The sequence below is a fragment of the Pseudophryne corroboree genome, chromosome 4 (assembly GCF_028390025.1).
Source record: "Pseudophryne corroboree isolate aPseCor3 chromosome 4, aPseCor3.hap2, whole genome shotgun sequence".
NCBI lineage: Eukaryota > Metazoa > Chordata > Amphibia > Anura > Myobatrachidae > Pseudophryne > Pseudophryne corroboree.
In genome coordinates this window covers 608,319,590-608,346,611 of record NC_086447.1, presented here as the reverse complement: position 1 = coordinate 608,346,611, position 27,022 = coordinate 608,319,590, and the positions used below count along the sequence as shown (strand labels likewise).

The 27,022-nt window shown below is 45.3% G+C and overlaps 1 protein-coding gene across 1 annotated transcript in view; it reads right to left on the bottom strand.

Annotated features, from left to right (window-relative positions):
- The window catches only part of FMN2 (formin 2), a 428,360-nt gene that overhangs the window by 209,325 nt on the left and 192,013 nt on the right, over window positions 1-27,022 (bottom strand). Inside the window, exon 9 of the mRNA XM_063917606.1 lies at window positions 1,422-1,513. Coding sequence (XP_063773676.1) covers window positions 1,422-1,513 — 92 coding nt within the window. The remainder of the gene's footprint in view (window positions 1-1,421; window positions 1,514-27,022) is intronic.

Below are 27,022 nucleotides of genomic sequence, written 5' to 3'. Positions count from 1 at the left end.
TCGTTGTTTATATTGTATGCACCCAACAAGATGGGTGCTCCTGCGTCTAAGCAGACGATTGCTCGTTGGATCTGTAGCACAATCCAACTTGCACATTCTGTGGCAGGCCTGCCACAGCCTAAATCTGTAAAGGCCCACTCCACAAGGAAGGTGGGCTCATCTTGGGCGGCTGCCCGAGGGGTCTCGGCATTACAACTTTGCCGAGCAGCTACGTGGTCAGGGGAGAACACGTTTGTAAAATTTTACAAATTTGATACTCTGGCTAAGGAGGACCTGGAGTTCTCTCATTCGGTGCTACAGAGTCATCCGCACTCTCCCGCCCGTTTGGGAGCTTTGGTATAATCCCCATGGTCCTTTCAGGAACCCCAGCATCCACTAGGACGATAGAGAAAATAAGAATTTACTTACCGATAATTCTATTTCTCGGAGTCCGTAGTGGATGCTGGGCGCCCATCCCAAGTGCGGATTATCTGCAATAATTGTACATAGTTATTGTTAACTAATTCGGGTTATTGTTTAGGAAGCCATCTTTCAGAGGCTCCTCTGTTATCATACTGTTAACTGGGTTTGATCACAAGTTGTACGGTGTGATTGGTGTGGCTGGTATGAGTCTTACCCGGGATTCAAAATTCCTCCCTTATTGTGTACGCTCGTCCGGGCACAGTACCTAACTGAGGCTTGGAGGAGGGTCATAGGGGGAGGAGCCAGTGCACACCACCTGATCGGAAAGCTTTACTTTTTGTGCCCTGTCTCCTGCGGAGCCGCTATTCCCCATGGTCCTTTCAGGAACCCCAGCATCCACTACGGACTCCGAGAAATAGAATTATCGGTAAGTAAATTCTTATTATCAGTGTACTCCAATGGCCTCCATAGTTACCAGATCTCAATCCGATAGAGCAGTTTTAGGATGTGATTTAGGTGATTCACAGCATCAATGAGGAGCTAAGAACTGCATGATGTGATCATATTAACATGTCACACTGAAGCCTATTTAAATCATTTGTCTATTCAGGGCTTATTGTTAGGCCAAGATATAATCAGAGCATGTAAAATAAACAACAAAAGAACAGTAATGAGTGGTTCAAATAAAACTGATGTGATAACAGTAAGGTGCCAAATAATGAAATGAAGTTCATACTTATTTAATCTTTATAAGAAATGATTCATACGCTGTTGCTAACATGAGAGAGATGTTTGGCTGGTTCAGAATTCCTCAAGTACTATTTGACTGAGTAATCTCAACTGAATTATTTTATTGATGTAAAACATATTTTATGTTTAGGTTACATAAACTAATTATCTGAGTCCAGGTTAGTGCTGTCACAATGCAAATAGGATATTCTGAACCAGACACATCTCACGGCTGAAACTGATCATGTTGGCACGTCTGCATTCAAATTGTAATATAATGGACGTCTTACTGCTCAGGTTTGTCCAGGGGCTTTGAACTGTCCTTATTTTTTGAAGCCTTAACATGCTTTTCAATTTTCTCCTGTTCTTCTGACACAGCTCTCTGCAAATAGACAAAACACTAATAAATACAATGTACAACGGAGCTTATACATGACAATTCTATAATAACTTGTAAGCACTTCTTTACTACATACTGCAATTTACTTCTTTACCTTGTATTACAACAGCACAAACTGACTGAGTGATATGCTTAACATATTGTACATATAGGGGTCTATTCAAGTGATGTTGGATCCTTTCCGACAGAGGATCCAACATTTCATTATTCAATTTGCGGCAAAATCCAACAGTTTTGGCCGTTCCCAACAATGCTAATCCTATTTTTTTAAAGTCGGATTGACATTACCGGAAACAGGGCTAAAACCTGTCAGATTTGCCCGCGAATCCGACAAAACACGTGGATCTGCGGCTAATCTGCCGATCCACGTGTTTTCCGACAAGTCGGAATTTCTGACTTGTCGGATAAATGGCAGTTTGATTGAATAGGTTGAATCTGAATTCGACCTTAAATTGTCGGAAACTGCCTTTTTTCTGACAAGTCGGGAATTCCGACTTGAATTGAATAGACCACCATAATATATATTAATGGGCATCACATGCCAAATTGCTAAATGTAATTTAGGAATCACTGTGAGCAATGAGAAATAGAAGAGTTACTTAGATTCCACACATTTTAACCTGAAAAATGCAGCAAGCAGAATAGACAAAATCTGTCCACCATACCTAATACCTATGACCATAAAAGTGAGAGTTGCTATTATGATTTCTAGCCACATAGATTTAGAATCTGATAGCATTAATAAAGATAAACATGGTAGATTTTTTTATTGTAGTGGTCACTTTAAATAATGTTCCTATTGCCTTAGTGAATGCTCCCAATTTTAATGAGGCCTCTTTTTTGCCTCATTAGATTATAAACTTGCTGAACAAAATAAGGGTAAGTACACACCAGAGCAATGGATAATAGAACCAATTGTCGGACCAAATTCCCTTCGGCCCATACCATGCCTGATTGCCCATACACACCAGCCTGATATAATGAAGGATATAATGATATAATGATCAGTGTTCTGTCCTTCATTACAAAGAGCCAGTTTGCGTGCAATATCTTCCAGTTGACAGCGTAATTGTGCATACACACTAGATGTAGACGATTTAAAGTTCCAATATGGAAAATTGGTCCAATATTATTCTGGTGTGTACCCACCATAAGGGAGATCATCTGCTGCCATCTTCTTTAACTACATCTTCTGAATGTAACTCCAAGGCTTTCTCTTGCTTCTTTAAAAATCATGTATTGTTTGATTCCTGGAGAATTCAGGATCCTTTTGCAAAAGATTATACATTCTTATCACATGTTCAGAATAACTATACTATAATTGATATGATTTCTATTATCTGCTGCTATAACTCATTCAATTACTTTTTCTGATCATGCCCCTATGTCTCTTATACTGGAAAGTATTTCATCTGTTTCCCCTTTCACATCTTGGAGCCTTACTGAGTCTCTTCTGTCCAAAAAGGTAGTTACTTTACAAACATCTCAGCTTTTCTTAGAATATTTAATATTAATACTTCCTCAGAGACAGGTGAGATGACTTTATGGGAGAACATTTTATTCAAATTGCTTCACGCTTTAAAAGGGCTCATACTAAATCCATTTAACTGCTCAACTACAGCATTTAGAGGCATTACATAAGTCATCTACAGGTATGCTCTCTGCTGACGTTGACCATCTGGTGAAAGCATGAGGAGTACGCTTACATCTAAAAATACTGAAAATTGCCTTAGACATCTCAATCAAAAGTACTACGAAAAAGGGGACAAGGGAGATAACCTTTTGGCAAGAAAATAAAGAGCTAATATCACTTCTGAAAATACTGTATCAATTAAAACTAGAAAAGGGACAAAGATGTATAGCCCTGCTCAAATTCTTAAGGAGTTTAAAGATTTTTATTACAGGTTGAGTATCCCATATCCGGAATGCACGGGACCAGGAGCATTCCAGATATGGGATTTTTCCGGATAACAGATTATCTGTTATCTGGATGAGTTCCGGGAGTCTGGCGAGTCGGCAGGGGGGACCGCTGTGGGTCGGCACGTCGGTGGGGGTGAACGGGGATCCCAGCAGGTCCGGCGCATCAGTGGGAAAGTCTGAGGGGTCAGCAGCAGGTACTGGGAGTCAGCGGTGGTAAGGGAAGGGCTACAAAGCCACTCCCCCACCTGTCTGTGATTAGCCACAGACTCCAGTGACGTCATGACGCTGGCCGCATCATGACGTCACTACAGGACAGAAATATTCCGGTTTTCGGAATATTTCAGTTAACAGGTATCCGGATAATGGATAGTCAACTTGTACAATCTTTATAATGCCAAAAATAATAGGAACTTATCCATCTTTTTAGATGTGGATATTAATGCTTTCATAGTAAAATACTACCTAAACTAAGCTGGTCAAAGGTTACACAGCTGAGCTCAGAGATTTCACTAGAAGTATTGGAGTGGTAAAGTTACAGAGATCAGGAAAAGCTACCGAAACAGATGGCTTTTCAGCAAGTTATTATAAATGGTTCAAATCTATTTTACTTCCTCATCTCTGTAGACTTTTTAATTACTTTTTAGAGGCTCATGTTGTTCTGATTCATAAGCAGAGAAAGGACCCTAATCTATGTTCTATTTATAGGCCTATTTCTTTCATTAATAAAAAATAAGAATTTACTCACCGGTAATTCTATTTCTCGTAGTCCGTAGTGGATGCTGGGAACTCCGTAAGGACCATGGGGAATAGCGGGCTCCGAAGGAGGCTGGGCACTCTAGAAAGATTTATGACTACCTGGTGCACTGGCTCCTCCCACTATGACCCTCCTCCAAGCCTCAGTTAGGACACTGTGCCCGGACGAGCTGACATAATAAGGAAGGATTTAGAATCCCGGGTAAGACTCTTACCAGCCACACCAATCACACCGTACAACTCGTGATACTATATCCAGTTTGACAGTATGAAAACAACTGAGCCTCTCAACAGATGGCTCAACAATAACCCTTTAGTTAACAATAACTATTTACAAGTATTGCAGACAATCCGCACTTGGGATGGGCGCCCAGCATCCACTACGGACTACGAGAAATAGAATTACCGGTGAGTAAATTCTTATTTTCTCTAACGTCCTAGTGGATGCTGGGAACTCCGTAAGGACCATGGGGATTATACCAAAGCTCCCAAACGGGCGGGAGAGTGCGGATGACTCTGTAGCACCGAATGAGAGAACTCCAGGTCCTCCTCAGCCAGGGTATCAAATTTGTAGAATTTTGCAAACGTGTTTGCCCCTGACCAAGTAGCTGCTCGGCAAAGTTGTAAAGCCGAGACCCCTCGGGCAGCCGCCCAAGATGAGCCCACCTTCCTTGTGGAATGGGCATTTACAGATTGTGGCTGTGGTAGGCCTGCCACAGAATGTGCAAGCTGAATTGTACTACAAATCCAGCGAGCAATAGACTGCTTAGAAGCAGGAGCACCCAACTTGTTGGGTGCATACAGGATAAACAGTGAGTCAGATTTTCTGACTCCAGCTGTCCTGGAAACATATATTTTCAGGGCCCTGACAACGTCTAGCAACTTGGAGTCCTCCAATTCACTAGTAGCCGCCGGCACCACAATAGGCTGGTTCAGGTGAAACGCTGACACCACCTTAGGGAGAAATTGGGGACGAGTCCTCAATTCTGCCCTATCCATATGGAAAATCAGATAAGGGCTTTTACATGATAAAGCCGCCAATTCTGACACTCGCCTGGCTGAAGCCAAGGCCAATAACATGACCACTTTCCACGTGAGATATTTCAGATCCACGGTTTTTAGTGGCTCAAACCAATGTGATTTTAAGAAACTCAACATCACGTTGAGATCCCAAGGTGCCACAGGAGGCACAAACGGGGGCTGAATATGCAGCACTCCTTTCACAAATGTCTGAACTTCAGGTACTGAAGCTAGTTCTTTTTGAAAGAAAATCGACAGAGCCGAGATCTGTACTTTAATGGAGCCTAGTTTTAGGCCCATATTCACTCCTGCTTGCAGGAAATGCAGAAATCGACCTAGTTGAAATTCCTCTGTTGGGGCCTTTTTGGCCTCGCACCATGCAACATATTTCCGCCATATGCAGTGATAATGCTTTGCTGTAACATCTTTCCTGGCTTTAATAAGCGTAGGAATGACTTCTTCCGGAATACCCTTTTCCTTCAGGATCCGGCGTTCAATCGCCATGCCGTCAAACGCAGCCGCGGTAAGTTTTGGAACAGACAGGGCCCCTGCTGACGCAGGTCCTGTCTGAGCGGCAGAGGCCATGGGTCCTCTGATATCATTTTCTGAAGTTCCGGGTACCAAGCCCTTCTTGGCCAATCCGGAACCACGAGTATCGTTCTTACTCCTCGCCATCTTATTATTCTCAGTACCTTTGGTATGAGAGGCAGAGGAGGGAACACATAAACCGACTAGTACACCCACGGTGTTACTAGAGCGTCCACAGCTATCGCCTGAGGGTCCCTTGACCTGGCGCAATATCTCTTTAGCTTTTTGTTGAGGCGGGACGCCATCATGTCCACCTGTGGCCTTTCCCAACGGTTTACCAACAGCAGGAAGACTTCTGGATGAAGTCCCCACTCTCCCGGGTGTAGGTCGTGTCTGCTGAGGAAGTCTGCTTCCCAGTTGTCCACTCCCGGAATGAACACTGCTGACAGTGCTAGTACGTGATTTTCCGCCCATCAGAGAATCCTTGTGGCTTCTGCCATTGCCATCCTGCTTCTTGTGCCGCCCTGTCGGTTCACATGGGCGACTGCCGTGATGTTGTCTGACTGTATCAGTACCGGCTGATTTTGAAGCAGGGGTCTTGCCTGACTTAGGGCATTGTAAATGGCCCTCAGTTCCAGAATTTATATGTAGGGAAGTCTCCTGACTTGACCATAGGCCCTGTAAGTTTCTTCCCTGTGTGACTGCTCCCCAGCCTCGAAGGCTGGCATCCGTGGTCACCAGGACCCAGTCCTGTATGCCGAAACTGCGGCCCTCTAGAAGATGAGCACCCTGCAGCCACCACAGTAGAGACACCCTGGTCCTTGGAGACAGGGTTATCATTTGATGCATTTGAAGATGCGATCCCGACCACTTATCCAAGAGGTCCCACTGGAAAGTCCTCGCATGGAACCTGCCGAATGGAATTGCTTCGTATGAAGCCACCATTTTTCCCAGGACTCGTGTGCAACGATGCACCGATACCCTTTTTGGTTTTAGGAGGTCTCTGACTAGAGATGACAGCTCCTTGGCTTTCTCCTGCGGGAGAAACACTTTTTTCTGTTCTGTGTCCAAAATCATCCCCAGGAACAGTAAGCGAGTGGAAGGAACCAGCTGTGACTTAGGAATGTTCAGAATCCAGCCATGCTGTTGTAGCACCTCCTGAGATAGTGCTACTCCGACCAGTAACTGCTCCCTGGACCTTGCCTTTATAAGGAGATCGTCCAAGTATGGGATAAATAAAAACTCCCTTTTTATGAAGGAGTATCATCATTTCTGCCATTACCTTGGTAAACACCCTCGGTGCCGAGGACAGTCCAAACGGTAGTGTCTGGAATTGGTAATGGCAATCCTGTACCACAATCTGAGGTACTCCTGGTGAGGAAGGTAAATAGGGACATGCAGGTAAGCATCCTTGATGTCCAGGGATACCATGTAATCCCCCTCGTCCAGGCTTGCAATAACCGCCCTGAGCGATTCCATCTTGAACTTTGTTATGTAAGTGTTCAAGGATTTCCATTTTAAAATGGGTCTCACCGAACCGGCTGGTTTCGGTACCACAAACAGTGTGGAATAGTAACCCCGTCCTTGTTGAAGTAGGGGCACCTTGACTATCACCTGCTGGGAATACAGCTTGTGAATTGCCTCTAGCACAGCCTCCCTGCCTGAGGGAGTTGTCGGCAAGGCAGATTTGAGTAAACGGCGGGGGGGAGACACCTCGACTTCCAGCTTGTACCCCTGAGATATTACTTGAAGGATCCAGGGATCCACCTGTGAGCGAGCCCACTGATCGCTGAAATTTTTGAGGCGGCCCCCCACCGTACCTGGCTACGCCTGTGGAGCCCCCGCGTCATGCGGTGTACTCAGAGGAAGCAGGGGAAGAATTTTGATTCTGGGAACTGGCTGCTGGTGCAGCTTTTTTCCTCTTCCCTCGTTTGACCCGCCTGCTTTTTTGAAGCCGAAAGGACTGTACCTGATAATACAGTGCTTTTCTTAGGCTGTGAGGAAACCTGAGGTAAAATATTTTCATCCCAGCTGTTGCTGTGGATACGAGGTCCCAGAGACCATCCCCAACCAATTCCTCACCCTTATAAGGCTCTATGTGCCTTTTAAAGTCAGCATCACCTGTCCAGTGTCGGGTCTCCAATACCCTCCTGACAGAATGGACATTGCAATAATTCAGGATGCCAGCCGGCAAAATATTCCTCTGTGCATCCCTCATATATAAGACGACGTTTTATGTTCGCAAAATAGTATCCCTGTTTGAAAGGGGTACAGACCACGCTGCAGCAGACTGCAGGTCTCAGTCTAGTACCTGAGTGTGTAAATACAGACTTCAGGATAGCCTCCTGCTATTTATCAGCAGGTACCTTCAAAGTGGCCGTATCCTAAGACGGCAGTGCCACCTTGACAAACGTGTGAACACCTTATCCACCCTAGGGGATATCTCCCAGCGTAACTTATCCTCTGGCGGGAAAGGGTACGCCATCAGTAACTTGTTAGAAATTACCAGTTTCTTATCGGGGAAACCCACGCTTTTTCACACTTCATTCACTCATTTGATGGGGGAACAAAACACTGCCTGCTTTTTCTCCCCACACATAAAACCCTTTGTTTCTAGTGGTACTTGGGTTAATGTCAGAAATGTGTAACACATTTTATATTGCCGGGATCATGTAACGGATGTTCCTAGTGGATTGTGTACATGTCTCAACCTCGTCGACACTGGAGTCAGACTCCGTGTCGACATCTGTGTCTGCCATCTGAGGGAGCGTTGATGGCCTTTGAGACGCCTGGGCAGGCGCAGGCTGAGAAGCCGGCTGTCCCATAGCTGTTACGTCATCCAGCCTTTTATGTAAGGAGTTGACACTGTCGGTTAATACCTTCCACCTATCCATCCACTCTGGTGTCGGCCCACAGGGGCGACATCTCATTTATCGGCATCTGCTCCGCCTCCACATAAGTCTCCTCATCAAACATGTCGACACAGCCGTACCGACACACCGCACACACACAAGGAATGCTCCAATGAGGACAGGACCCACAAAAGCCCTTTGGGGGGACAGAGTGAGAGTATGCCAGCACACACCAGAGCGCTATATAATGCAGGGACTAACTGAGTTATGTCCCCTATAGCTGCTTTTATATAATTTATACTGCGCCTAAATTTAGTGTCCCCCCTCTCTGTTTTAACCCTGTTCTGTAGTGTAGACTGCAGGGGAGAGCCAGGGAGCTTCCTTCCAGTGGATCTGTGAAGGAGAAATGGCGCCAGTGTGCTGTGGGAGATAGCTCCGCCCCTTTTCCGCGGACTATTCTCCCGCTTTTTTCTGGATTCTGGCAGAGGTATTTTCCACATATATAGCCTCTGGGGCTATATATTGTGGTATTTTTGCCAGCCAAGGTGTTATTATTGCTTCTCAGGTGCGCCCCCCCCCAGCGCCCTGCACCCTCAGTGACCGGAGTGTGAAGTGTGTATGAGGAGCAATGGCGCACAGCTGCAGTGCTGTGCGCTACCTTGGTGAAGACTGATGTCTTCTGCCGCCGATTTTCCGGACCTCTTCTTGCTTCTGGCTCTGTAAGGGGGACGGCGGCGCGGCTTCGGGACCGAACACCAAGGACTGGGCCTGCGGTCGATCCCTCTGGAGCTAATGGTGTCCAGTAGCCTAAGAAGCCCAATCCGGCTGCAAGCAGGCGAGTTCGCTTCTTCTCCCCTTAGTCCCTCGCTGCAGTGAGCCTGTTGCCAGCAGGTCTCACTGAAAATAAAAAACCTAAATCTATACTTTCTTTCTAAGGGCTCAGGAGAGCCCCTAGTGTGCATTCAACCTCGGCCGGGCACAAGATCTAACTGAGGCTTGGAGGAGGGTCATAGTGGGAGGAGCCAGTGCACACCAGGTAGTCATAAATCTTTCTAGAGTGCCCAGCCTCCTTCGGAGCCCGCTATTCCCCATGGTCCTTACGGAGTTCCCAGCATCCACTAGGACGTTAGAGAAATATTAATTATTTTCTAAAATTCTTGCTATGAGATTAAATAAGGTACTTCCCCAGATTGTACAAGTAGATCAAGTGGGCTTCATCCGTTGCCAACAAGCTAGAGATAATACTAGTAGAACAGTAGATCTCATCCATGTAAATAACAAATCTAAAATGCATTCTCTAGTCTTGTCATTAGACATCAAGAAGGCGTTTGATAAGATCTTATGGCTTTTTATGTTAGCTACTCTCAGTATGTTTGGCCTTCGGGGGTGAGGGGAGCTACTGACTGGAGTTCAAGCTCTATATTCTAATCCAACTGCAAGGGTGAGGGTGAATGGCAGTGATTCTAATATTTTTAAGCTAAGTAATAATACCAGGCCAGTGGCGGAACTAGCGAGCGGTGGGCCCAGGTGCAACAAAATACTTTGGGCCCCCACCCCCCATCCCATCCAAGTCCACCCCCTCACCCCTGGAGAGGATCTGGTGAGGGGGACCTGCTCAGGGCCAGAGAAATGAATACCTAGCAACAGTGCCGTAACTAGACATTTTAGCACTGTGTGCAAGAAACGGCATCGGAGCCCCACCCCTGCATGCAAAACAGGGGCAGTGCGCGCTGTAGGCGCGCTCAAAAATACATAGTGGCGTGGCTTTGTGGGGAAGAGGTAATAATAATACCACACCACAAAATACCACAAAATAATACCAATTCATAAAACAGTGCACAGTAGTCTACAAAAGAGATGTGTCTGCGCGCTTAGTGACTCCCAATAGAGTGATATCAGGTGAGTATTTGCCTTTACTAAAAAACCAAGAGACTTGTTAAATTAAATTCTTTTACTATAATCAATTCACATTACACTTAAATAGATACATTTGTTAAAACATAAATTAAAATGTAACTGCTTGATTGTTAATATGTTTCAACCGGAATGCATTCCTTATTTATTAAATTAGTATAGTAATATAAAGCCGTTTTTACTTAATTGATTGAACCTGTGTTTTATACAAAGGTAACCAATTAGTTAGAACCATAAATCATCTATTAAATTTTGCCGTTATTGCCACATTTTTCTCATTACTATATGCCAGTTAATAATATAGATATGGTATTATAAAAGTCTCCACTGTGACCTGTCACTGGCGTCCCAGTGCAGGATTGATTTTTCTTGGTGTGTTTTGCCCGTTAGCACGGGGTTATAATTACCCTTTCCTGGGAATGTCCTCCGTTTTAGCACTATAGCACAAGTGCAAAGATAGATTTTAGGTATGTACCTTTTGGAGTTCCCGGCTCATGGACAGCGTTTAGAAGCACACAATCAGCGGTAGTAGAAGTGGAGGCTTTCACAGGTTGTCGGCGCTACACTCGGCAGCGTGTAGAAGGCTCCAGTTATAGTGAGCCGTGGGTATAGATGTCCTCAGTGGATACGTACACTGTGAGCGGTAGCCAGACACATTGGATGCGGCAGGGAGTGAGCAGCAGGACCGGCACAGCTGAGAGCGGCAGACACGGCGGATGCGGCTGTAGATACAGTCAGCGGCTGTGAGCGGTAGCCAGACACATAGGATACGGCAAGAAGTGAGCAGCAGGACCGGCACAGCTGAGAACGGCAAACACGGCAGATGCGGCCAGAGATACAATCAGCGGTTGAAAAAACGGGTGATGACGTCAACGCGTTTCGTCCCGTCAATTCTGGCATATAGTAATGAGAAAAATGTGGCAATAACGGCAAAATTTAATAGATGATTTATGGTTCTAACTAATTGGTTACCTTTGTATAAAACACAGGTTTAATCAATTAAGTAAAAACGGCTTTATATTACTATACTAATTTAATAAATAAGGAATGCATTCCGGTTGAAACATATTAACAATCAAGCAGTTACATTTTAATTTATGTTTTAACAAATGTATCTATTTAAGTGTAATGTGAATTGATTATAGTAAAAGAATTTAATTTAACAAGTCTCTTGGTTTTTTAGTAAAGGCAAATACTCACCTGATATCACTCTATTGGGAGTCACTAAGCGCGCAGACACATCTCTTTTGTATTCCCGTATAATTTCAGGCCCTTGCAAGGCCTAGTCTGTGCAGCTGGTGTTCACCCAATCTAGGTGAATTAATTTAATTCAGTATCTGCGCCTGGGATTTGGGTGTCTAAGACATCCACCTGTTGTTTCTAGTGCACAGTAGTCTCCATTATTCAAATTACGCCGCACAGTAGCACCACTACACCAGGTAGAGACCCTTTTACACCTTACAGCGGACAGATTCCTCTTTTTACACATTACAGCAGACAGCGTCCCCTTTTTACACATTACGGCAGACAGCGTCCCCCTTTTTACACATAACGGCAGACAGCGTGCCCTTTTTACACATAGCGGCAAACAGCGTGCACTTTTTACACATAACGGCAGACAGTGTCCCCTTTTTACACATAATGGCAGACAGCGTGCCCTTGTTACACATAGCAGCAGACAGCGTACACTTTTTACACATAACGGCAGACAGCGTGCCCTTGTTACACATTACGGCAGACAGCGTCCCCCTTTTTACACATTACGGCAGGCAGATTCCCCCTTTTTACACATTGCGGCAGACAGCGTCCCCTTTTTACACATCACGGCAGACAGATTCCCCCTTTTTACACATTACATCAGGCAGATTCCCCCTTTTTACACATTGCGGCAGGCAGATTCCCCCTTTTTACACATTGCGGCAAAGATTCCCCCTTTTTACACATCACGTCAGGCAGATTCCCCCTTTTTACACATCATGTCAGGCAGATTCCCCCTTTTTACACATTACGTCAGGCAGATTCCCCCTTTTTACACATTGCGGCAGGCAGATTCCCCCTTTTTACACATTGCGGCAAAGATTCCCCCTTTTTACACATTGCGGCAGGCAGATTACCCCTTTTTACACATTACGTCAGGCAGATTCCCCCTTTTTACACATTGCGGCAGGCAGATTCCCCCTTTTAACACATTGCGGAAAAGATTCCCCTTTTTACACATTACGGCAGGCAGATTCCCCCTTTTTACACATTGCGGCAGGCAGATTCCCCCTTTTTACACATTGCGGCAAAGATTTCCCCCTTTTTACACATTACGGCAGGCAGATTCCCCCTTTTTACACATTGCGGCAGGCAGATTACCCCTTTTTACATATTACGTCAGGCAGATTCCCCCTTTTTACACATTGCGGCAGGCAGATTCCCCCTTTTAACACATTGCGGAAAAGATTCCCCTTTTTACACATTACGGCAGGCAGATTCCCCCTTTTTACACATTGCGGCAGGCAGATTACCCCTTTTTACACATTGCGGCAGGCAGATTCCACCTTTTTTTACACATTGCGGCAGACGGTCCCCCTTTTTGCACATGGAAAGAAAGACAGACAGACAGACAGACAGACAGAAAGAAAGAAAGAAAGAAAGAAAGAATTATACTCCGCTGGCTCAGGCTCCTCGGTGCAGCTTCTGGCAGAGATCCCGGGCAGGAGAGAAGGAGGAGGAGGGAGGTGGAGGAGGGAGCCGCAGCAGCGCTGTGTTATTGGTGGAGGCGCTGCTGTCCCTCTGCTTCACTATAGGCTGTTCTCGGAAGACAGCCTATAGTGAAGCAGAGGGACAGCAGCAGCAGCGCCTCAACCAGTAGCAAAGCGCTGCTGCGGCTCCCTCCTCCACCTCCCTCCTTCTCCTTACCCCCGTGCCCGTGACCGCTGTGCTCCTCTCCGACTCCTGTGTCCTGTGGGCGGCTGTGTGCTGCGGGCAGTGGTTGCCCGCAGCACACAGCGGCATGTAATGAGTCAGTTTGACTCATTACATGCTTTGGGCCCCTGGCAAGTGGCGGGCCCCAGTGCAATGCACTGGTTGCACTGGCGGTAGTTCCGCCTCTGTACCAGGCAGGGATGTCCACTCCCACCATTCATTTTTGTTCTTTCTATTTAAGCTCTTGCATGTTTAATTTGTTCAAATGCAGATATTACGGGAATTGTTGTAGGGATAAGGAATATAAACTATTGTGATTTGTTGATTGTTTTATTAACTGTTTCCTCCCCTCACACCTCTATCCCAAATCTTAAGATTATAAACTCTTGGGGGGGGGGGGGGGGGGGGGTTACACACGGAGAGATCCGTATTTAAAGTCTAAGCAATCTGACCAGATTGCTTAGAAATTAAGCATGGGTCTCTCCGTGTGTAGGGTGCCGGCGACAGCAATGCACAGTCCCGAGCTATCGCCAGCTCTAGATTTGGCATGCATTTCACAGCTGGGTGAAATGATTGTCCCCGTCCTTCCCTCACTCAGCACACATCTCCCCCCCAGTGTGTACGTAACTTTACTCCGCTTATTAGATAAAGTATTCTAAATCCATAGCCTTACCAGTACGCATCACCGCACAAAGCCTTACCACTTCACTCACTTGTAAATATAACTTTATGTGGTGTCAAAAAAGAAAATTAAATCTCTGGGTAATGTATTACTGCCAATTATAGGTCTCAATACAAAGAGAATTTTCCTACTATTTTTGTTTCAATCGTCTCTGAACTCCAGTCGTGTAGGAAGCAGACTATATCTTGGTTTGGCAGGATGGTCTCCGATGTCTTACTGAAGATCCTTTACCTTATGCAGACTATACCAGTTGCTATTCTTTCCGAAGGCTCTACATCAGATGCAGAAAGCAATAACTACATTTGTTTAGATAAACCACCCAGAATTAAATTTTCTATCCTAGGGCCTAATTCAGACCCTGTCGCTGCAGCGGCAGCAATCATAGCCTGATGCCCATTGTTTAGTGTGAAAACATCTCACTGTTGCGATCGCCTCTGCCTGACTGACAGGCAGAGGTGGTTGCGGGGCGGGAGGTGAGTTGTCAACAATTTCTTAAATAGTTACTGTAAGGAGAAACATACAGTCGGTGAATATTTTAAGTACTGTGGTATCATGGATTATTAACTTGCAGTGTTTTATATCAGTGTGATGCATTGTTTTTATACTTATCGTTTTAATATATATTTTATTTAATAATAACTTGTCTTCGACAAATGCACTTTTATCCCAGAGCTCCCTTGTAACATTGTGTACTTTTTTGTTTATTTTAGATTGTATCTGGTACCAACCATACTTCATAAGATTTTCCCCTTTTCCTCTCTTCCTGTCCTAAGGTTGTTCCGCACTGGGGTGAGATTGGGAACCGAGTTACATTTTACAAATACAGTACCTCTAAGTCAGTGTTTCCCAACCACGGTCCTCAAGGCACACCAACAGTGCAGGTTTTAGTGATAACCATGTTTGAGCACAAATGGTTCAATCAAAATAACTGAGGTACTAATTAAATCACCTGTGATCAGGTATGGTTATCCTTAAAACCAGGGCTGTTAGTGTGCATTGAGGACCGTGGTTGGGAAACACTGCTCTAAGTCCATAGACGGCTATATTAGGTCTCCCAGTTTCAGGGTTTAGTAATTCTAGAAATAAACTAATTTTTTACGTGCTTTAAGCTGCTAGATGCATCATAGACAAATGCTGTAAACAACTATCTCCCCCATCTTTGCATATGCTTAAAGAAAAACCTGGTTCACTTTTGGGTTAGGTTACTCTTCAAGCCATTAAAAAAACATCTCACATCCTCAACTATTATTACCTTACACCATTACTTTCTAGTAAAATTCTTTTGTTGCATTCTCTCTCTCTCTCTCTCTCTCGCTCTTCTGTTTTCCCAAGATTGTGGCCCCCCACATTTTCTCTCCTAATGTTTTGTGTTTTTTTGTTGTTTCTTTATTCTTTGTCTTATTTGTCTTAAATATCCTAAAATAAGATGGTTATTTGTGTTAATTACAAATTTTGAAATGTGGTTGAATACCCTACTTATTTTTCTTTATATTCTTGTGTATTCAATTTTAAGATATACTTGTTTTATTTGTTATTACTAATACATTTATAGGAAGAAGAAAAAATTGGACAGAATCACAAATAAGCTATCTAAAGCTTAACTAACTATGTAGAATTTGTAATAGAGTAAAAGGTTGACAGTAAGTATTGGGGAATGTAATACATTTAAAAAATGTCACAAGGCGTCATTTCTTTACAGGTTGTCATATATCAAATGCAAAACTGAATCCAGAAACAGAGAACTCTTTTTTTCCTGGGGCACTCTTATAAATCTGTAAAAACTTAACTTTTATCCAAGGACTCACAAAAGACAAACATACAAAAAAGAAAACACTTATGTAAAGTTAAATGTGGATAAATATCCAATCCAGTGATAACCAGCATGTTAGTGTACAATATTGTAGTTTCCAATACATATGATGTCATATAATCCTCGTTTGAAAGCCCATGTTATAAATGCTTGCCTTTAGGAGAGGAAGGTAATACAAAATATATATGCAATGTACCAGAGGTGATGCTGTAGACACCTAGTTCCAGATGACACTTTCCTAGGATATGGAGACAAGATCTCTTTACCCAAATGATACTAAGTATCTCATATTTAGAAAGTCATTCCATGATAACAATTGGTAACATAATTGTGATGATACAGTATCAATATGCAAACAACATTCAAACAGTTGTAAGTTATTCATTCAGCAAAAAATGTTGCTAATTAGAAGAGAATTGCATAAATAAATAGATTTTTGTATTTAAGCAGTCTCCTTTAGTACTTCATTATTAATTGATCAGTTGTTTGTATGAGTTTCCCTGTGGTCAAACATGCAAGATATCTTAGGGAAAAGAAAGTAAGAAGGAAGCTTTTATATAGCATATATTTGGCTTCTACTTTTGGGGGTTTTATCCTTTGATATTGAACCCACAATGATAGGGCCTGTATGTAGTATATGCGCATATGAACGTAAGGAAAAACTGAAGAGATTAATATTGCACACTTAATATGAATTTTTTGAATGAATACATATATAGTGCGTTACTTATGTTGCTAAAAGATATCAATCAATGAAAAGCCCATGAAAAAATATATTAGGTATTCAGAAGATCATAAAGCACTCGTGTGTGATATATTTATGTTATTGAAAGAATAAATATATAATTTTTATGGTGTAATAATAGCCACACTGAGGGAAATATGAATGATAGTGCTCCCAGAGTTTTGCAGTCAACTTCTGCTTTTAGCTATCTTATATGTGACATAATATAGTTAATGAGAGAGTAACCATGTAATCAAGAATAGGTGCAAAAAGTGCTTCTACTGTCAGCGGTCAAATGACTGGGATATTTTGGGAAATAAAATACTTTTCAGTACAGAAACTCTACCCAACAAAGACAGAGGCAATGATGACCAATTGTTTAAGAGCCTCGGGATGGAGGATAGGAAAGAGAGAAATTCACAGAATAAAGACGGTATTTATAACTCTCCAAATATTTGGATGGGCCAGACATACTTGTGAAAAAAACAGGAATAGAAAGAAATTTGATAGAAGCACATAAAAGTGGTATATACTCCGACTTGGCTACAATGAGTTTAAGCAGCTCCGGAATCGAGAAAACTGGATCAGACATAGCATATCAGCAGCAAATAATGCAACTTTAAGTTCCCCTTTCCCAAATCTGATTTCTCGAAACACGGAGGATTGATGAAGGGCAATAACCAGTGGCTTGGGTGCAATTGCAAATAGGAGTGGTGAAAGTGGACAGCCCTGCCTGGTGCCCCAGTGTATAGAAAAAGGATCACAAATATAGCCATTGCAGACAATTTGTGATGAAGAGTTTGAATATAAGCTTAGAATATCAATAAAATAGAGGTAAACCCAAATTTGTGCAAGGTATGATACAAATGGCAAGCCATTACTTATGGCCATAACTATACGAAGAACCTCGCTCCAAATGCAATGATTATTATTAATAAATTGGTAGTGTTTGAATTGTGCACCTGAAACCTTTTCTTTGTATGCAGTACTACTGAAAGGTCTCCGCAGGGTCGCACCTCTCATTACCTATGTGCACCCCAGGACCCCTCCCCTGTATACCTAATGCTGTGTATTTACATACACAATAGAAGGCCAGAGACCCCTTCTGCCTGGTGGTAGCACCCACGCCCACCTGTCCAACATATTGGTTTAATTAGTTTCCTGACATTTCTTAGACTGCATGCAGAGCAAGGTGAGTCCTGCGCAAATGTAGATCGGATTATCAGATGGGGGTATATTTCTGGGGGGGGGGTCCCCCTGGACTGTTGTGGCTGTTTGGTCTCAGGAGCAACACAGATTAACACTTATTTTCATATTTACTTTCATCCCTATCGTGTCTTTTCTTTCAGTGCAACTCATTTCCCACCTTCACTTTTCACTAATTTACCTCTCACTACTTTACTTCTCACTTCGTTAACTCTCACTAATTTACCCCTGCTGTTTTCAGCAGCCTCTCTCACTAACCTATCTTCACTTTTTCACTATATATTTTTTCACTTTAGTGTTGCCCTGGGGTCACTCAGCTGCTTCTTTTTGGCGTGTCCCGCGCCCTAGATTTGTACCCCCTAAAATGTAAGGGATTTGCCCGACTAATGAGGTCACCTGGATGTGGTGGGCAAGCCGTTACTTATGGCAATAACTATGCGAAAAACCTCGCTCAAAATGCTAAATTTTATTGCAATGATTATTATTAATAAATTGGTAATGTTTGAATTGTGCACCTGCAACCTTTTCTTTGTATGCAGTTCTACTGAAAGGTCTCCACAGGGTCACACCTCTCATTACCTGTGTGCACCCCAGGACCCCTCCCCTCTCCCATGATACAAATGGCCCGGGACTCCAGGTCAAAGGCTTTTTCCGCATCAAATGAAAGTACAGTAGTTCAGTCATTGGTTCACGCACCCACTGAGCCGTTGCCAGTACCCTACGTATGTTAGTCATTAAATGCCTCCCCAAAATGAACCCAGTCTGGTCTTCATGTATTAACACAGGTAACATCAGTTTTACCCACTTCTCCAGAATCTTCAATAAAATGTCAGTGTTAAGGTGAGAGATAGGTCTATACGACCCATAATATTCTGGATCTTCGCCCAGTTTGGGCAAAACTTTGAGAATCACTGAGTTAAAATATAAGTGTAAAGATTGATTTGTCAGAATGTGATACATGTTAGTTAAGGTCTCATGTACATGTTAGTTAAGGTATCTCCAACTCTGGCGGAGAGAAGCTTATGGAATTTCCCTTTAAGACCAACAGGTTGTGGGGTCTTACCTAACTTCAAACCCTGAATAGTCTTCTCAACCTCAGAAATAGTAATTGGAGCAGTCAGGGATGCAACCAAGTCAGAAGGCAACTGGGGTGGGACAATAGATGACCAAAAATAATCACGATTTTGCCTATCAGGCTCTGATGAGTTATATAAAGCTGCACAAAAGGAGTGAAATTTGTCAACTATTTGTTTGCTAGAGGAAGTATAAATTCCAGTGGACGTATACAGCTGTTTGATGAGAACTGAAGGACATGGACCCCTCAAAAGGTTAGACAATAACCGACCAGTCCTATTACCGCAGACTAGGACTGGCACCTTAGGGATATATAGGAAACCCTTGGTGAGCCCCACTGCCTGGGGGCCCACCCCCTTTTATAGAAATCAGGATCCAGACTGTGCACTTGAATTATACATATGTTACCTTATACTGCACAAGACTGTAGAGTAATCTGATTCTCTACAGTGCGTTGCTGTTATTAATCTGGTATATATTCATGCATGAACTAGCAGTATTTACTATATATACACTAAATATTTATAAAGGGTCCCAGGCCATGCACACTCTGTGGAGGCTGACCACACCCCCTCTGGGGGCTGACCACACCCCTATATATGGGCCTCTATCTCTGCATTCTGTCACGATCCAGGTAATTCCTTATCAGTATTTACCTTCCAAATGTCTCCTGAGACTGTCCCAGTGTTCCAAGCCTGGATTCCATCTGCACTGTCTGTGTGCAGCACGCTGCATCTCATTGTTTCTAATCTCTTTACTGTGATTCTGGCAGCATCAGGGTTAAGTTTCACATGCAAGTTACAAACCGTCTTTCCCTCCAAGTTCAAACATGGGCGCAGCCATGTTTGTTTTCATCACATGTTACTTTTCAGCCTATCAGCTGCACTCTGGTTTCTACCTAATTACCCAGCAGCTGCACTCTAGACTCTGCTTAATCAGCCAGCCAATCCCTGTTTCCCAGCTGGTATAAATATCTTGTTCCTGGGCTGAAAAGATGGTCAGTGCTTCAATTGTCTTCAGTGATTCCAGTGTGCAGTCCTCCCATGGACTTTCTCTGCTGTACAGCCTGACTCTGCAGTGTCTACATTGCTCCCTGTGACTGGCAGTTACCTGAGACCGGCTTCCAGCTTCTAGCTTCCAGCGGTGCTCTGCCCTGCCAGTAACCATCGGTGTTCCGCCATCGATCCCCAGTCACCATCGGTGTTCCGCCATCGATCCCCAGTCACCATCGGTGTTCCGCCATCGATCCCCAGTCACCATCGATCCCAAGTCTCCATCGGTGCTCCGCCATCGATCCCAAGTCTCCATCGGTGCTCCGCCATCGATCCCAAGTCTCCATCGGTGCTCCGCCATCGATCCCAAGTCTCCATCGGTGCTCCGCCATCGATCCCAAGTCTCCATCGGTGCTCCGCCATCGATCCCAAGTCTCCATCGGTGCTCCGACATCGATCCCAAGTATTTCTCTGAACTGTGATTCCTGTTACCTGTACCAAGTCATCCGTATTCCTCTGAACTGTGTTTAATAAACCTTTGAACTTTCCTTCGTTGTCTTGGTCACGCCTTCGGGCATTTGTTCTAAAGGTTCCCTGCTTGTCTAAGAACCCTGTACTGCCTCCCAGGTACACATATACCTCAGCCCCTACAACTGAGGCTTCCCCCTGGTCAGCACCAGCCCTCAGTTGTGACAGTAAGCACTGACCTAATGGATACGGCCGGAGACCAGGTCCAAGCGACCAGGCCGATGCAAGAACTTGCAGCCTGCCTTGAACGTCAGGAGACTGCACAGGGTCATGTGATCCGCTGTCTCCAGGACCTCTCCTCTCGGCTGGATGGAATACAAGTAACCCTCCGTGGTTCAGGGGCGTCCAGTGTGCCGACTGCAGTACCTTTGGTGGTATCCCCACCCACCATTCCCGTTTCTGCTCCTTGTCTCCATTTACCGACACCTGCCAAGTTTGATGGTTCCCCAAAAGCCTGTCGGGGTTTCCTAAATCAGTGTGAGATATATTTTGAGTTACAGCCTGGCAGTTTCCCAACTGACCACACCAAGATTGCTTACATCATCTCCCTCCTCAGTGGCTCCGCCCTCGATTGGGTATCACCTCTATGGGAGAAGTCTGATGCCCTGCTCTCTTCATATGCAGATTTCGTGGCAACCTTCAGGCGCATCTTTGATGAACCAGGTCGTGTGACCTCTGCCTCCTCTGATATCCTCCGGCTACGTCAGGGGACACGAACAGTCGGTAAATATCTGGTACAGTACCAGATCCTAGCGTCCGAACTATCCTGGAATGATGATGCTCTTTACTCAGCCCAAGGAGGGGCGTCTGTGTCTACAGCCCAAGGAGGGGCGTCTGTGTCTACAGCCCAAGGAGGGGCGTCTGTGTCTACAGCCCAAGAAGGGGCGTCTGTGTCTACAGCCCAAGAAGGGGCGTTCGTTTCTGCAACCCCAGGAGGGGTCACCAAAGTTTCAGCCCCAAGGGAAGTATCCAGAGCCAAGTTCCCAGATGGAAATTTTTGTGCTACAGATGCAGTTATGAACTCCTGTTTGCCGTCTTCAGAGAGCACCACCCTGTTGGCATCCAGCATGGACCAGGTCCAGGATGGTCTAACTGAACACTCGGATACCACTCATTCCGGTTCTAACCGGATTCTGACTCTTTCAGTTCCAGCTGATTCAACAGTCTCCGCCGGTCTCAGCCGGTTCAAGTTTGTCTGGACTCAATCTGGTCTCGTCCATAGGTCCAGTACAGTGTCATCTGGTTCCAGCCAGTTCAAGTTCATCAGGATTCAATCTAGATTCTTCCGTTTGTTCAGGTAAAGAATTTATAAGAAGTGTCCTGGGGCCACTCCTAAAGGAGGGGGTGCTGTCACGATCCAGGTAATTCCTTATCAGTATTTACCTTCCAAATGTCTCCTGAGACTGTCCCAGTGTTCCAAGCCTGGATTCCATCTGCACTGTCTGTGTGCAGCACGCTGCATCTCATTGTTTCTAATCTCTTTACTGTGATTCTGGCAGCATCAGGGTTAAGTTTCACATGCAAGTTACAAACCGTCTTTCCCTCCAAGTTCAAACATGGGCGCAGCCATGTTTGTTTTCATCACATGTTACTTTTCAGCCTATCAGCTGCACTCTGGTTTCTACCTAATTACCCAGCAGCTGCACTCTAGACTCTGCTTAATCAGCCAGCCAATCCCTGTTTCCCAGCTGGTATAAATATCTTGTTCCTGGGCTGAAAAGATGGTCAGTGCTTCAATTGTCTTCAGTGATTCCAGTGTGCAGTCCTCCCATGGACTTTCTCTGCTGTACAGCCTGACTCTGCAGTGTCTACATTGCTCCCTGTGACTGGCAGTTACCTGAGACCGGCTTCCAGCTTCTAGCTTCCAGCGGTGCTCTGCCCTGCCAGTAACCATCGGTGTTCCGCCATCGATCCCCAGTCACCATCGGTGTTCCGCCATCGATCCCCAGTCACCATCGGTGTTCCGCCATCGATCCCCAGTCACCATCGATCCCAAGTCTCCATCGGTGCTCCGCCATCGATCCCAAGTCTCCATCGGTGCTCCGCCATCGATCCCAAGTCTCCATCGGTGCTCCGCCATCGATCCCAAGTCTCCATCGGTGCTCCGCCATCGATCCCAAGTCTCCATCGGTGCTCCGCCATCGATCCCAAGTCCCCATCGGTGCTCCGCCATCGATCCCAAGTCTCCATCGGTGCTCCGCCATCGATCCCAAGTATTTCTCTGAACTGTGATTCCTGTTACCTGTACCAAGTCATCCGTATTCCTCTGAACTGTGTTTAATAAACCTTTGAACTTTCCTTCGTTGTCTTGGTCACGCCTTCGGGCATTTGTTCTAAAGGTTCCCTGCTTGTCTAAGAACCCTGTACTGCCTCCCAGGTACACATATACCTCAGCCCCTACAACTGAGGCTTCCCCCTGGTCAGCACCAGCCCTCAGTTGTGACACATTCCCCGTACTGTACTGTATTACCATATTTGTTACATTTATATTCCTTATACAGGGCTGTTTCTAGCCAATTTGGCTCCCAGTGTGAGATTTCAAAATGCGCCCCCACCCCCCATTGACGGGGAAAAAATGTGCCCCCCCCATAGCTATAAAAAGGGGGTGTGGCCTTATTGAAATGGGCATGGCCTCATCTGATATCACAGCCGCCACAGGGAAAAAAATAAAATCAAAAGTCCCCATTTTACACAGTACGGCAGGCACGAGTCCCCATTTTACACATTACGGCAGGCACGTGTCCCCATTTTACACATTACGGCAGGCACGTGTCCCCATTTTACACATTACGGCAGGCACGTGTCCCCATTTTACACATTACGGCAGGCACGTGTCCCCATTTTACACATTACGGCAGGCACGTGTCCCCATTTTACACATTACGGCAGGCACGTTTCCCCATTTTACACATTACGGAAGGCAAGAGTCCCAATTTTACACAGTGTGGCAGGCAAGAGTCCCCATTTTACACATTGCGGCAGGCAAGAGTCCCCATTTTATACAGTACGGCAGGAATGTGTCCCCATTTTACACAGCACGGCAGGCAAGAGTCCCCATTTTACACAGTACGGCAGGCAAGAGTCCCCATTTTACACAGTACGGCAGGCAAGAGTCCCCATTTTACACAGTACGGCAGGCAAGAGTCCCCATTTTACACAGTACGGCAGGCAAGTGTCCCCATTTTACACAGTACGACAGGCAAGTGTCCCCATTTTACACAGTACGGCAGGCAAGAGTCCCCATTTTATACAGTACGGCAGGCAAGAGTCCCCATTTTATACAGTACGGCAGGCAAGAGTCCCCATTTTATACAGTACGGCAGGCAAGTGTCCCCCCACCCCCACAATAAAATAAGGTGACATTATAGGCTCCCTTGCACACCACCCTTTAATTAAAAAAAAAAAAAAAAAAAGGAAGGGAATGGAGGGGGATAAAATGTCAGGCATGACATGATGAACTACCCCACCAACCCCACCCTGCAAAATAAATACACACATTGGCACCATTTAAAAATAAGTTGAATTATAGGATTCCATGTTGCTCAGGGCAGCGCCCACACACACACACACACACACACACAAGGGGGGGGGGGGGGGGGAGAATTGCAGGTTCCATCTATAGCCTACATTAACTACATCAAGAACATTGCCCCTAAAAGCCAGCAGTCTGATTGTGACTGTGAGAGACTGCTGGGCTGGCTGCAGAATACTCACTGCGTGGTCAGATCAGTGGGTTACGGTGTGAGTGCTGCAGCCTGTCCGTCACGGTCCTCCTCCCCTAACACCGCCGCAGCCCGCGGGCCGCCGCACGCGCCCTTTGAAAAGCTGTCTCTAGCTGCAGTGAGTGACTCCTCCGTAGGGCCTCCGCTCCGTCAGCCTAAGCCGCTCTGACCTGGCGCCTAACTAACTGCCGCACTCGTCACTTATAAAAAGGCGCCCACCCGCTCCTCTGCTGCGTCTACCTTTATCATTTAAACCCCACGCTTATGACATCATGATGTCACTACGTCATGACGCAATCGCGTCACAATGTATAACTCCGCCCAGCGAGCGGAGTAAAACAGAGGGGCGGGGGGAGGCAGGAGTTTGAAGGCAGCGCCGCAGCATCTGCCAGCAGGAGCCGCGGCGGGCGCCCCGTGCAAATGCACGGCTCGCACGCCTGTAGAAACGGCCCTGCTTATGAATGATAAAACACTCTCCCATGTCTGTCAGTATCCCATCAAAATGAGCTTTGTGTTCTTAATAATCTTGTTTATGAGCTGGGGTAGGTAAGGACTTATATTCATGAAAATACACTGTAAGTAAATACTGAGCAGATTTAAAAGCACCTATGAATTCCTTACAGTTATTAGCTACATAAGAAATTATATCCCCTCTAATCACGGCCCTTGAAGAGGCCAACCAGGATGACTTAATCCTGTTTCAAAATTTTAAGGAGAAAGTGAGATGCGAAGGGAACTTCTATTGTGCGGATGGTGTAATGGTTAGCATTACTGCCTCACAGCACTGAGGTCATGGGTTCAATACCCACCCTGGCCCTAAATGTGTAGAGTTTGTATACTCTTCCCGTACATGCGTGGGTTTCCTGCGGGTGCTCCGGTTTCCTCCCACAAACCAAAAATATACTGGTAGGTCAACTGGCACCCAACAAAATTAACCTTAGCGTGAATGTGTGTGCATGTACATGTGGTAGGGAACAGATTGTAAGCTCCACTGGGGCAGAGACTGATGTGAATGGACCATAATTCTCTCTGTAAAGCGCGTGGAATATGTGTGCACTATATAAATAACTGGTAATAATTGTTTGAAGGGTCCTCTTTCCAGGGACGGCCTGACCATTACACCAAGTACGTGGTTGAGATAGGCGCCGCAGTGAGGAGGGCGTCGGGTAGCCATGGGGACAGAGATGCCGGCTGTGAGCTCACAGACTAGCAGCCAATCTGGAGCATCCAGCAGCAGAGCCGGCTGCCGGACTGCGAGCTCCTATTGACTCATAGACGGCGCCATACTTGAAATGTGATTTCAAAGCTCTCAAAACAGCAGTTACTGCTGACCCACAGGACTTATGGCCACTTGCAAGCTATTCACCCCATCCCCAGCAGGATATTACCATTACCGGCAGTACACAAAGGTACTGGGCAGCAGCTGCACCATGTGACCTCATAGACCCTGCTTCACTCCACCCAGCCTTATAAAATCTGGTCTGTATAATTTGTTTTATGTGCAGGAGAGCTGCAGTGGGACATGGATCTCAGTGGGCACTGTGGGTATTGCACAGTGCACTGTGTCTATTCCCATTAAGTATTCTATTAATCTGTTTACCTAGCATACAGTGCATCCGGAAAGTATTCACAGCACGTCTCTTTTTTCACATGTTACAGCCTTATTCCAAAATGGAATAAATTAATTTTCCCCTCAAAATTTTACACGCAATACCCCATATTGACAATGCTAAAAAAGTTTTTTTGAGATTTTTGCAAATTTATTAAAAATAAAAAACTAAGAAATCACATGTACATAAGTATTCACAGCCTTTGCTCAATACTTTGCTGATGCACCTTTGGCAGCAATTACAGCCTCAAGTCCTTTTGAATATGACGCCACAAGCTTGGCACACCTATTTTTGGGCAGTTTTGCCCATTCCGCTTTGCAGCACCTCTCAAGGTCCATCAGGTTGGATGGGAAGCATCGGTGCACAGCCAATTTCAGATCTCTCCAGAGATGTTCAATAAGATTCAAGTCTGGGCTCTGGCTGGGCCACTCAAGGACATTTACAGAGTTGTCCTGAAGCCACTCCTTTGATATCTTGGCTGTGTGCTTAGGGTTGTTTTCCTGCTGAAAGATGAACCATCGCCACAGTCTGAGGTCAAGAGCGCTTTGGAGCAGGTTTTCATCCAGGATGTCTCTGTACATTGCTGCATTCATCTTTCCCTCTATCCTGACTAGTCTCCCAGTTCCTGCCGCTGAAAAACTTCCCCACAGCATGACGCTGCCACCACCATGCTTCACTGTAGGGATGGTATTGGCCTGGTGATGAGCGGTGGCTGGTTTCCTACAAACATGACACCTGGCATTGACACCAAAGAGTTCAATCTTTGTCTCCTCAGACCAGATAATTGTGTTTCTCATGGTCTAAGAGTACTTCAGGTGCATTTTGACAAACTCCAGGTGGGCTGTCATGTGCTTTTTACTAAGGAGTGGCTAACGTATGGCCACTCTACCATACAGGCCTGTTGCCAAAATGCACCTGAAGGACTCCTCGACCATGAGAAACAAACTTCTCTGGTTTGATGAGACAAAGATTGAACTCTTTGGCGTGAATGTCAGGTGTCATGCTTGTCATGTTTTACACCTTGTGTAAAGGTTCAAACCAGTCTGACTAGAGAAAGGTCAAGACCACAGAGAGATCCCATGGAACCGTGGGAGGGACAAAGAGCGGTTTAATACGAAGAACACCCTTCAGGAAAGTCTGTACTTTCGGTAGGACCGCAAATTGTTTCTGGAAGAAGATGGAGAGAGCCGAAATCTGAACCTTGATAGAGCCCAACTTCAGGAAGAGCAGAAACCGGCCAAGTTGA